Source organism: Macaca mulatta, chromosome 3 (assembly GCF_049350105.2).
Source record: "Macaca mulatta isolate MMU2019108-1 chromosome 3, T2T-MMU8v2.0, whole genome shotgun sequence".
Classification (NCBI taxonomy): domain Eukaryota; kingdom Metazoa; phylum Chordata; class Mammalia; order Primates; family Cercopithecidae; genus Macaca; species Macaca mulatta.
The window spans coordinates 101,495,241-101,507,478 of record NC_133408.1 but is presented as its reverse complement, the minus strand read 5'-3'; the positions used below and the strand labels follow the sequence as shown (position 1 = coordinate 101,507,478).

Below are 12,238 nucleotides of genomic sequence, written 5' to 3'. Positions count from 1 at the left end.
ATTAACAGCCTACCAACCAAAAAAGGCCCAGGACTAGATGGATTCACAGCCAAATTCTACCAGAGGTACAAAGAGGAGCTGGTACCATTCCTTCTCAAACTATTCCAAACAATAGAAAAAGAGGGACTGCTCCCTAACACATTTTATGAGGCCAGCATCATCCTGATACCAAAACCTGGCAGAGACACAACAAAAAAAGAAAATTTCAGGCCAATATCCCTGATGAACATCGATGTAAAAATCCTCAATGAAACACTGGCAAACCAAATCCAGCAGCACATCAAAAAGTTTATCCACTACAATCAAGTTGGTTTCGTCACTGGGATGCAAGGCTGGTTCGACATATGCAAATCAATAAACATAATCCATCACATAAACAGAACCAATGACAAAAACCACATGATTATCTCAAAAGATGAAGAAAAGGCCTTCAATAAAATTCAGCAGCCCTTCCTGCTAAAAACTCTCAATAAAGTGGGTATTGATGGAATGCATCTCAAAATAGTAAGAGCTATTTTTGACAAACCCACAGCCAATATCATACTGAATGGGCAAAAGCTGGAAGCATTCCTTTTGAAAACTGGCACAAGAATGCCCTCTCTCACCACTCCTACTCAACAGAGTATTGGAAGTTCTGGTGAGGGCAATCAGGTGAGAGAAAGAAATAAGAGTATTCAAACAAGAAGAGAGGACGTCAAATTGTCTCTGTTTGCAGATGACATGATTGTATATTTAGAAAACCCCATCATCTCAGCCCAAAATCTCCTTAAGCTGATAAGCAACTTCAGCAAAGTCTCAGGATACAAAATCAATGTGCAAAAATCACAAGTATTCCTATATACCAATAATAGACAAACAGCCAAATCATGAGTGAACTCCCATTCACAATTGCTACAACAAGAACAAGGTACCTAGTAATACAACTTACAGAAGATGTGAAGGACTTCTTCAAGAAGAACTACAAACCACTGCTCAAGGAAATAAGACAGGACACAAACAAATGGAAAAACATTCCATGCTCATCGACAGGAAGAGTCAGTATCATGAAAAGTGGCCATACTACCCAAAGTAATTTATAGATTCAATGCCATCCTCATCAAGCTACCACTGACTTTCTTCATAGAATTAGAAAAAACTACTTTAAATTTCATATGGAACCAAAAAAGGGCCCATATAGCCAAGACAATCCTAAGCAAAAAGAACAAAGGTGGAGGCATCATACTACCTGACTTCAAACTATACTACAAGGCTACAGTAACCAAAACAGCATGGCACTGGTACCAAAACAGATATATAGACCAATGGAACAGAAAAGAGGCCTCAGAAATAATGCCACACATCTACAACCATCTGATCTTTGACAAACCTGACAAAAGCAAGCAATGGGGAAAGGATTCCCTATTTAATAAATGGTGTTGGGAAAACTGGCTAGCCATATGCAGAAACATGAAACTGGACCCCTTCCTTACACTTTATACAAAAATTAACTCAAGATGGATTAAAGTCTTAAATGTAAGATATAAACCATAAAAACCCTAGAAGAAATTCTAGGCAATACCCTTCAGACATAGGCATAGGAAGCAATGGCAACAAAAGCCAAAATTGACAAACGCAACCTAATTAAACTAAAGAGCTTCTGCACAGCAAAAGAAACTATCATCAGAGTGAACAGGTAACCTACAGAATGGGAGAAAATTTTTGCAATCTATCCATCTGACAAAGGGCTAATATGCAGAATCTACAAAGAACTTAAATTACAAAAAAACAAACAAACAACTCCATCAAAAAGTGGGTGAAGGATATGAACAGGCACTTCTCAAAAAAAGACATTTATGCAGCCAACAAACATACGAAGAAAAGCTCATCATCACTGGTCATTAGAGAAATGAAAATCAAAACCACAACGAGATACCATCTCACGCCAGTTAGAACAGTGATCATTAAAAAGTCAGGAAACAACAGATGCTGGAGAGGATGTGGAGCAATAGGAATGCTTCTACACTGTTGGTGGGAGTGTAAATCAGTTCAACCATTGTGGAAGACAGTGTGGCGATTCCTCAAGGATCTAGAACCAGAAATACCATTTGACCCAGCAATTCCATTACTGGGTATATACCCAAAGGATTAAAAATCATTCTACTATAACGACACATACACATGTATGTTTATCACAGCACTGTTCACAATAGCAAAGACTTGGAGCCAACTCAAATGCTCATCAATGATAGACTGGATAAAGAAAATGTGGCACATATACACCATGCAATACTATCCAGCCATAAAAAAGGATGAGTTCGCGTCCTTTGCATGGACATGGATGAAGCTGGAAACCATCATTCTCAGCAAACCAACATAAGAACAGAAAACCAAACATTGCATGTTCTCACTCATAAGTGGGAGTTGAAAATAAGAACACATGGATACCGGGAGGGGAACATCATACACCAGGAGCTGTCGGGGGGTGGGGGGGCTAGGGGAGGGATAGCATTAGAAGGAACACCTAATGTAGATGACAGGTTGATGGGTGCAGCAAACCACCATTGCATGTGTACACCTATGTAACAAACCTGCACGTTCTGCACATGTACCCCCCAGAACTTAAAGTATAATAATAAGGAAAAAAAGAGGTTTAATTGGCTTATGGTTCTGAAGGCTGTACAGGAAGCATGGCACTGGGCATCTGCTTGGCTTCTGAGAAAGTCTCAGAAAGCTTACAATCATGGTGGAAGGCAAAGCGGGAGCAGGCACAACACATGGTAAAAGCAGGAACAAGAGACAGAGAGTGAGGTTGGGAGGTGCCACACACTTTTACATGACCGGATTTTTACAAGAACTCACTATCACGAAGACAGCACCAGGCCATAAGGGATCTGCCCCCATGATCCAAACACCCCCTAACAGGCTCCACCTCCAGTACTGGGAATTACAATTCAACACGTGATTTGGGCGGGGATAAATATCCAAACTATATCAGGTGGAGACAGAGATTTAGCATTTCTAACAAGCTCCCAGATGATGCTGATACTGTTGGTCTACTGACAATACTTTGAGTAGGAAGGGGCTAGAAAATCATTTCCTTTTCAGTACAATATCCACCTCTCTAACCCAGGGTCTTAACAACACTCCCTTAATCAAAAGCAGCAGAGCAGTATGCTACCTGGGGAAGAGGGAAAAAGTAACTCTCTTAAGAGCAAAGCATGATCCTTACAGTTCACAGACACGAATTCAAATTCCAGTTCTGCCACTATGTAGCTATATGTCATTGGACAAATCACTTAACCTCTGTATTCTTAGGTTTCCTCATTTGTCAAATAGTGATAGTACTATCTACCTCAAGGAGATACTGTCATGATTAAAAATAAGTAATGTAGCAAAGCATTTAGCTTGCTACCTCCACTAGATGGTCTCTATGCCTTAATTTAACCTACATTCAACTGCCAGGACAATATCCCTCAAATCTGCATCCCTCACTTCAGTATACTCCTTCAGGGATCTCTTAATGACTACCAAATCAAAGGTAAATTCCTTAATTTGGCATTCAGCTCCTACTATAAATCACGCACCGACCTCCAAGACCCCCTCCACTCCTTCCTATTCAACACCACTTCTGGTCGTCACCCATATCTTCTCCACGCAGATAACATCACCTCACTGCCACCATTCAATTTACTAATTCTGAAATGTGGGGACACAAGCATTTAGTGCTCTAGGGAACATCTAAGCAATTACCTGGTTCAAACTCTTCATTTCATATACTAGAAAATAAAAATCCAAAAAGGCCTAAGCAACTTGTCCTTGGCAATAAAGTTATCATCAATTATAATGAAAACCTGGTTTCTGAGCTTGAACTCCAAAAGTTCTTTTCAGTCTGTTTTCCCATTCTCTGCAACAAACCTCAAGACCCACATAAAACTCACTTAAATAAAAGGTCCTCCCTCCACAATCTCTTAGAATTTAGGCATAAAGTTTATGCTGTGGTTTTTTTGACAGGATGCTAAAACATATGGCTGATTCAGTCAATACATCAGGAAGTAAAAATCAATGAAACCAACTATTTGCCTTGGTATAAACCAAATAAATTGAATATTATAGTATGTAGTATTTATTCTTTCTGGAATCTGCCTTAATATAATTTAGATTGCTAGTTACTTTATTCTAGGTGATTATCTTCTCCTGCCATCTAGATTACATTTTTCTTAAAAATAGGAACTTTATCTTATTCACCCACCAATTGCCCTGTCCAAGTATCTTGTTCTCCTCTTCATGTACTGTGTAAATAACTGCTAATTTGCTGAATTAAAGACGCATTATTTTTCATAATGTTGAGTTTTATTTAACCTTTGCAATCTTTCGTATCTAGCTCACTTTGTTATAGTATCATCTGTCCACTCTGTTTTATTCTGATGAATTTTCCTGATCAATAGCATAAAAACTTAGAAAGATAATTCTCAATGACTATGTGTTTTATTTACTAATATATACCTTTGTATCACAAAAATATTTTACATCTGTGTACTTTACATCCCCAATTGCACAATATATAACTTGAGGATTAAAAATATGTCCTCTACTTTCTGTCATTTCCTCAACTATAATCCCTGTGCTACACACATAGCACAATGACTAAAAGAATCATTGTTATTAAACTGCTAAAACATATATAAGCTAGCAATTTGGCATATTAAGATAACCCAAAAATTTTAAAAACGAAAGTGCAATGTTAATGCATGTTATATATGCAAAAATATGTGCAAGAAAACTAATTACATTTTTCAGAACAAAATACAAAGGTAATTTTAGGTGTCAAAAATATGATAGTAGGTGAAAAAAAAAAAAACCACCCTAAATGCTAAGTTATTGAAAAATTGTTTTTCTAGTTTTAAACATTGTTTCATACTTACCCTAAATGCTAAGTTCTTGAAAAAAACCTTTTTATCTAGTTTTAAACATTGTTTCATACTCTACTCATATCAGAGAAAAGTAAAACATCTATTTCATGGCTTTTGTAAGAACTGATTAGTGCTACACCTAATTTTACACACAAAAAGACTTCCTCAAAAGTTTGGTACATTAAATTTATGTGTGTGCACATGGATAGGTTTATATCTAAGCCTGTTTTAGACACTTTCTAAGAGCTAATTATTTATAGGCATCCTGGAGACAATCTTTCTAAAGAAATCTGTTGGAAAAAATGATTTATATGCTTTATTAATCCAAATTTTTGTTCATTGGATTTTTGTAAAGAAAGGTATACCAAAAAATCTTTTTAATATTATAAATTATGATAAAAACAGTTCAGCCTTTTTCTTAATCCCTGAGATTTAAAAAATAGTTTCATTCCTAAAAAAAATTTCTTCATACAAACCTATGTCCTTGAAATGCCCACAGCCTTTCAGTAACCTAGTTTATTCAGAAATTTTTAGTTAGAAAGACACCAGGACAATAAATGACTGTTTTATATTTTCAGCTTCATTTTAGCCTACCTGTATTCATACCCTAGAGGTTCCAGATTTTTATCCACAAAGTGATTATGGTCTAGGACTGAATCAGATTTGTAACAAACATCTATTGGGATCCTTCGACCTATCATTGACGGGCAGAGCCAATATATGTCTTCTAGCTCACTGAATCCTTTCAAAACCTTACCTTAGGGACTTTCCACAGTGCTATATAGTTAGAAGCTTTCTTTCACAAATGACAAAAATGAATGAAAAATGATTTCAGAATAGAAAAATGGAAACCCAAGTAATTATATAGTGTCTAAAGTCTACTCTGTATCTACTCACCTTAGTGCCTAAGCATTTTAACGTGTACAGAAAGGGATATTCTTTAAGGTTGTAAATCTCATTATCTCTAACTTTATCTGATTACTGACATGCACCATTTATATTGACACTCCAATATATCCGGCCACATGATAGCATAAAACTTCTAACGGTGATATACAATAGTCTAGAAACTATTATGATTTGTTTTTTTGTTTTCCAGAAAAAAATCAAGCATAAACTAATAAAATGAAACTCCTAATAAGTATACTTTCTTCTAAATAGAATATCAAAATTAAACTCTAACAGCAGTCATGCAATCATTTATAAATAAAATATAGATTCTTATTCTTTTTCCTAAAAAGGTAATTTGGCATGTCATTCTCTCTTTTTTTGCTATTGGTCTCAAAATGCAGTTCTTCTCAAAAAATATAAAACATAAGAAGCATTTCCAAAGAGGGAAAACAAAAATTTACAAAGTACAATATTTTTATGCTACGAGCTATACAAAAATCTGTCACCATCTATGTTACAATTCTAGTCATCAATAAGGTACTTTTTTCCAATGTACAACTCAAAAATCAATTATATCAACTCTTTTGTATAGAGAAGCAGCATACCTTTCAGGCAACTAGTATTAATGAGTAGACATGACTATAGAATCTCCATCTGTTTCTCTGACAAAGCTGTGGCTACTCTAGTCTCTCATTGAAATTCCATTAATCTGGTGTACCAAGGTCCAATGCGAAAATCAAAACTGCATCTAACCCTTTATCAGCTCACAATAACCTACAAGTGAACTCTGCCTGTTAGCATGCAGCAAGTTATGATTTTGCTATCAATCAGGCAGTTGGCCAATTAAAAAAAAAAAAAAAAAAAAGGCAGGCTGAAAACAACATACCTGGCAGGGTTTGGAAACTTTCTTTTTGCTGTTTTCATCCCCATTCGATTTCTATATGGTGCCTGGACCTTGTGAGATTATACATTATTCTTCTTGGCTGTGATTTAATTGCTACTAGCAATCAAGTCGAAGCATCACTGAAGTGTGCTTGAATTTCATTAGAAGATATAACTTATGCTACTTTCCTACAGTACCTAATAAACCATAAAGAAACCAAAACACATATGGCTTGAGGGAATAACTGGAAAATTAGGTGGCCATTTGGGAACTGAGTGAACTTTTGAACCACAGGAACAGAGAAAAAGAAATATTAAAGCAAAAGACAGACTTAGAATGCACATAGAGATGTGCAGGTTTGACCTTTTTGGTACCTTGAAAATTACATTAGCATTATGAAAAATACATATCATGTTTAGAGTTTATAGCCCATCAAAGTTCAGATACTTTGTTAGTGCCTACCATAAGGTAAAAGTCAAAAGGACAAAACAACAATCTGATTTGACAAAAGGCCGTTTGGTGACCTGTGCTAATTTGGTTATGCTTATCATTAAATGCATTATCTTTTTTAGAATTAACACATTATTAGACTGAGGTCACATGATGAAGGAAATTTATTCATCAAAGGAAAGAGAACACACACAAAATCTATGTTGAAGGGAGAAAGACTGATACATTGAGATGATATTTTACAGTGAATATTAAATGTCCAAGTAGTAGTTTAAAAATGAATTTTAATAATGATATTCTTAGAAGAAAATGTGAAAGTATCAAAAATAGTATTATTTATATATCAAAAATGAGTAATACTACAGGTTAGTTTTAATCTACTCAAGAATTGCTTAAACACTAAAGAGTAGGCACTATTAACAAAAAATTTGATGTTACATATAAATGTTATTAAATAATATTTAAAATCAATAAAACAACCTTTTAACAAATCTTTTAGTGTATTTCCTGAATATTTGGTTATAAAAATATATGATAAATTATTTACTCTTAAAAAGAAAACACAATAATGTAAATGCACTATAATTTAATAATAATTTATTTTTTCTAACAAGCTACTAGAGGATTTCTGGCTCTCATAGATATTTAATTGTTGAATTTCTTTTTAGGTTGCAAATTTTTCAAGAATACACATAGCACTCCCCTGAATATCAAAATATTTACGCTATTTTAAGAAACTATGTATATACAGTCTATGAATATATTCTGCGTATGTCTCTCTTAGTATAAATATTCTGTCTGTGTTTGTGTGTATACACACACATATTTATATACACCAGCATTTTACAGAGAAATAAAGCAATTGCAATGCGTCTGAAAAATAGTACCACTTAAATAACAATTCATTGTTTTGCCTGAAAATATTATTTATTTAATTATAAAACATTTTCTAGTAGAAATGCTTTTTGAAGATGAGGTTTTGGTGAAGAGAAAAGAAATGATTATCTCTTTAAAAAATAGAAAGTGAATATAACAGCAAAAAAAATCCCTCCCTTTAAAAAAAGAAATTAAATGTTTGCCAAAGCATAACATTCAACACAAAATAGATATGACTATTATTGCTACACTTTGTACAAAGTTCTGGATATAAAAAAAGATTGTTTTGTACTGAATCAGTGGTTAGAATGTTTATCACTTATGCATGTACTTGACTTATCCCCGTTCTGCAATAGACATAATTTTATACCTCATAAAAGCAATTTATGTTTCCAAAGGGAATAATCTGGATAACATAAAATGTGAAGTGTTCTGTTGCAGGAAGCATATTTTCATTCAGCAATTGTATTTAGAGATGGAACTGCACAGTTTGATCGTCACATAGTGGCAGAAGGTATTATTCATTTCTATGTCTATGTGAAACTTTGAGTGCTACAAATTAACATGCATGACTAATTTATCGATACACAGTCTTAATTTATAACTATATATTACCCTTATAAGGTTTCTATAATGGAGATATACTCAATGGCTATAACAGAGAAAGTACATACTACACTAAAAACAAGTTTCATAACTTTGGCAACATTCAATAGCTTTTAGAAATTACTAAGAGATAAATTTATTACTAATTCAGTCAACAAACATTGCAATATTACTGCATAATATGGGGCACTTTTAAGTGACAATCATAAAAATGAAAATGTGTATTAAAAGAAGCATTTTATAAAAACCTGTCTCAATGTGAAGAGGCTATGTCAGAAAATTAACTTAATATTGTATTAACTCATTTTGTATAAAGTTTTCAGAAAAAAATAGATCAAAAATCTTTTTTATTATTTATAAAATAAATAATACAATAAGCCTTTAAGTAGCACAATAAAATTAAGCAAGAATCTGATAATATTAAATTAACTAACAAACTGTTACAATAATATTCATATGATGATACAGGCACTCTCTCAAAAATTTTAGTAAAGAACATTTTCAAGAAAAGCCATTACATACTTAGGAAAACCTTACTAGAACCACTAGAGAGAGCTCTTCTGTTCCTTAGAAGGTTTTGGTAAAGGTAAGTTAACCGAAGCCTCTATGTTCATCTGCTTTCTCATAAAACTACCACCTATATACATAGCATTGTTTTGTGTGAGTGTCACAGTTATGTGGGAAAATGTCACATACCATCAGAGGGGGTTTCATCGTCTTTATCGTATCGTTCTGAGGCTAATGAAATAGTGTCTGGAGGCCCAGCAAAAGGGTCATCATATTCTTCCCCATCTTCTGCATCACCTGTTAAAAAAAAATCAGAGAAATGCCTTTTATACTTTAGCCATTTAAAGCAATGTTACTTAATGCTAATGTTACTTTGTTAGAAGAGGTAAATTTTACTTACTACTAAATTGAGTCATTGTCATAGAAAAACAAAGAAAACTTTTAAAACTAGGTAAAAACAGGTCTTATTTTAGTTTATAGCCATTGTAACCTAGATATAGTAAGAGTTTTTGAAGGTCATTATACAATTGCTTATTATTGACACAAAAGAATACAGTCCAAACTTATGATGATCTCTACAAAGAAGAATCCAAAAAGTAGAAACAGGGTAAAACAGAGTGTAGTGTATATCCAAACAAACAAGCAAAACCAAAATAACAATAACAACAACAACAACAACAAAACCCAGGAAGCACAACAGAAAACACAATACAAGTAATTCCATTTACCTACTCAATAATTTGAAAAATTATGAGAAACTAATAATTTGAAGCTATATGAATATTTTGTATTTTCATTAAAATAACAGGATTAGAGAGGATTAAAAATAATCCGTTGCATTTTCCAGACCACAAATCTTTTATAGAAAAAACTGCTTTAAAATTTTCATAATCTTTTGAAATTCAAGTAAGGGTAATTTACAAACTATATACTTTCAGTTTCATTCAATGGTATGTTGTTATTTTTTAATGTTCTGGCCAGTTTCCTACTTGATTTTCAAATCCTAGGTTGGTTGGTCGATTTTTTGATTGATTTTTCTATTTTAGGCTAATTAATCTCCACAAGATCTTGTGGTTTCAATTTTTTCCATGTAATCATTTAAAATAATTTTTTTAAAAAACACAAATATTTGCTAGCCCAGTTACACATAAGCGTTCATTTCTCACCCAGATTTCACAACAAAGAAAAATGTATGCTTAATTCCATATTATTTGACTGTTGAATTCAAGTCACATGACAGAAAAACAGCCACCTCAGGGATTACCCAAAAAGCACAAGGAAAATCCCCATTGGAACTGCAGAGTAGCTACAGTATTACTTTTGAACCACAGTTCCTGGCAGATCCAGATTAAAGCTACTTGTCTCTCCAAAACGGTATCTGTGTCCTCTGACAACCATTTGATGGGTGTCACCCTATTTGTTACCACATTTCTGGTAGAGAAAATAGCCTCTTTCAAGACAACACTGTCCAAATAATTTTTTTTAAATACATATTCCTCTCTATTTCCTTATAGTTTTGCCACTTCATGAGCAATTGTCATCACAGAGACATCTCTCATTAAGACGACAAGGGCAGAACATAGAGATGGCTATATTGTCATTCTTAGGGATTCCACTACTAGGTACAGTAAATACGGTGATGTTACTCCCACAGTTAAAATTATAAGGAACACATAAATACTACTCATTCTTTGGAACTTAATTTCTTTCTCTTTCGAGATATTCAAAGTCCTTTTCAGAACACTCAGTGATCCCTTACGATATTTCTCTTATGAAAAGAAGTGCTAGGCTGGTGGCAGTGCTCACACCTGTAATCTCAGCTACTCAGCATGCTTGAGGCCAGAGGGTCACTTGTGGCCAGGAATTAGACACCAGGCTGGGCAACATAGCAAGACCACACCTCTAAATAAAAATAAAAACAGGCCGGGTGCGGTGGCTCACGCTTGTAAACCCAGCACTGTAGGAGGCCGAGGCGGGCAGATCACAAGGTCAGGAGATCAAGAACATCCTGGCTAACACAGTGAAACCCAGTCTCTACTAAAAATACCAAAAAATTAGCCAGGCGTGGTGGCAGGCGCCTGTAGTCCCAGTTACTCAGGAGGCTGAGGCAGGAGAAAGGCGTGAACCCGGGAGGTGGAGCTTGCAGTGAGCCGAGATCACGCCACTGCACTCCAGCCTGGGCAACAGAGCAAGACTCCATCTCAAAAACAAATAAAAATAAAAATAAAAACAATTAGCCAGGTGTGGTGGCCTGTACCTGTAGTCACATTTGTGAGAGGCTGAGGTAAGAGGACCGCTTGAGCCCAGGAGTTTGAGGCTGCAGTGAGCTATAACTGCACCACTGCATTCCAACCTGGGCAACAGACCAAGACCCCATCTCTAAAAAAAAATTTTTTTAACAAAAGAAGAGTGCTCTGAATTCAAATATAAGGTAGGAAGGAACTTCATAAAGTGCTAGTAAAAATGTTTTGATCATGTTATGACAGTTCATGGAATACGTAGCAGTAGGGATCAAGAAATTCTCAGTTACTCTTAGTTGTTAGGGTATCTTTACATTCTTAATGAAGTTAAGAATTTTTGTGGTATGAATTTTCTAAGAATATTTCCTATCTCACACAAAAAATCTTGCTGCAAAAAAACGTATTAGGATACTTCAAAAACATCACTAGCACTTAGCAGGTGGTGTATTTTGCTATTATGACTATTTAAAAAGAACAGTAAAACCAAATAATAATAGCAAAGATTTTGAAAAAAAATTCAGATGTTCAGGCTTAAATTATATTAAATTTTGTGTGGAAGTAAACAGAAAAAATTAAAACTTAGTTTTTAAAATTAGAAGTAGTTTATTATCCTTTGAGAATATCAATATGTGTATGTATCTATGTGTATATACGCATTTATATACACATACATACACACAAATGCAAACGCCATTCGTTATTCAATATGTATAAATATATACATACATATCAAAAGTTCATTACTAAAGCTATAAACTCAACAATATCTAATATGAGTTCAGAGTATTTATTCTACACAAATTGATCACTAAAAGGTGAAAGACCTGTTAGCCTTTCATGGATTGGTTTTTATTAAAGTCATGGTTTTGACTTTTATAGAAAGTTATGGTTTTGTT

General features: G+C 34.2%; 1 protein-coding gene across 3 annotated transcripts in view; it reads right to left on the bottom strand.

Moving 5' to 3' along the window:
- Window positions 1-12,238, bottom strand: part of SKAP2 (src kinase associated phosphoprotein 2) — a 199,452-nt gene that overhangs the window by 169,259 nt on the left and 17,955 nt on the right. For all 3 annotated transcript variants that reach the window (NM_001257598.1, XM_015133800.3, XM_028844864.2), the window contains 1 exon segment: window positions 9,292-9,399. In NM_001257598.1, coding sequence (NP_001244527.1) covers window positions 9,292-9,399 — 108 coding nt within the window.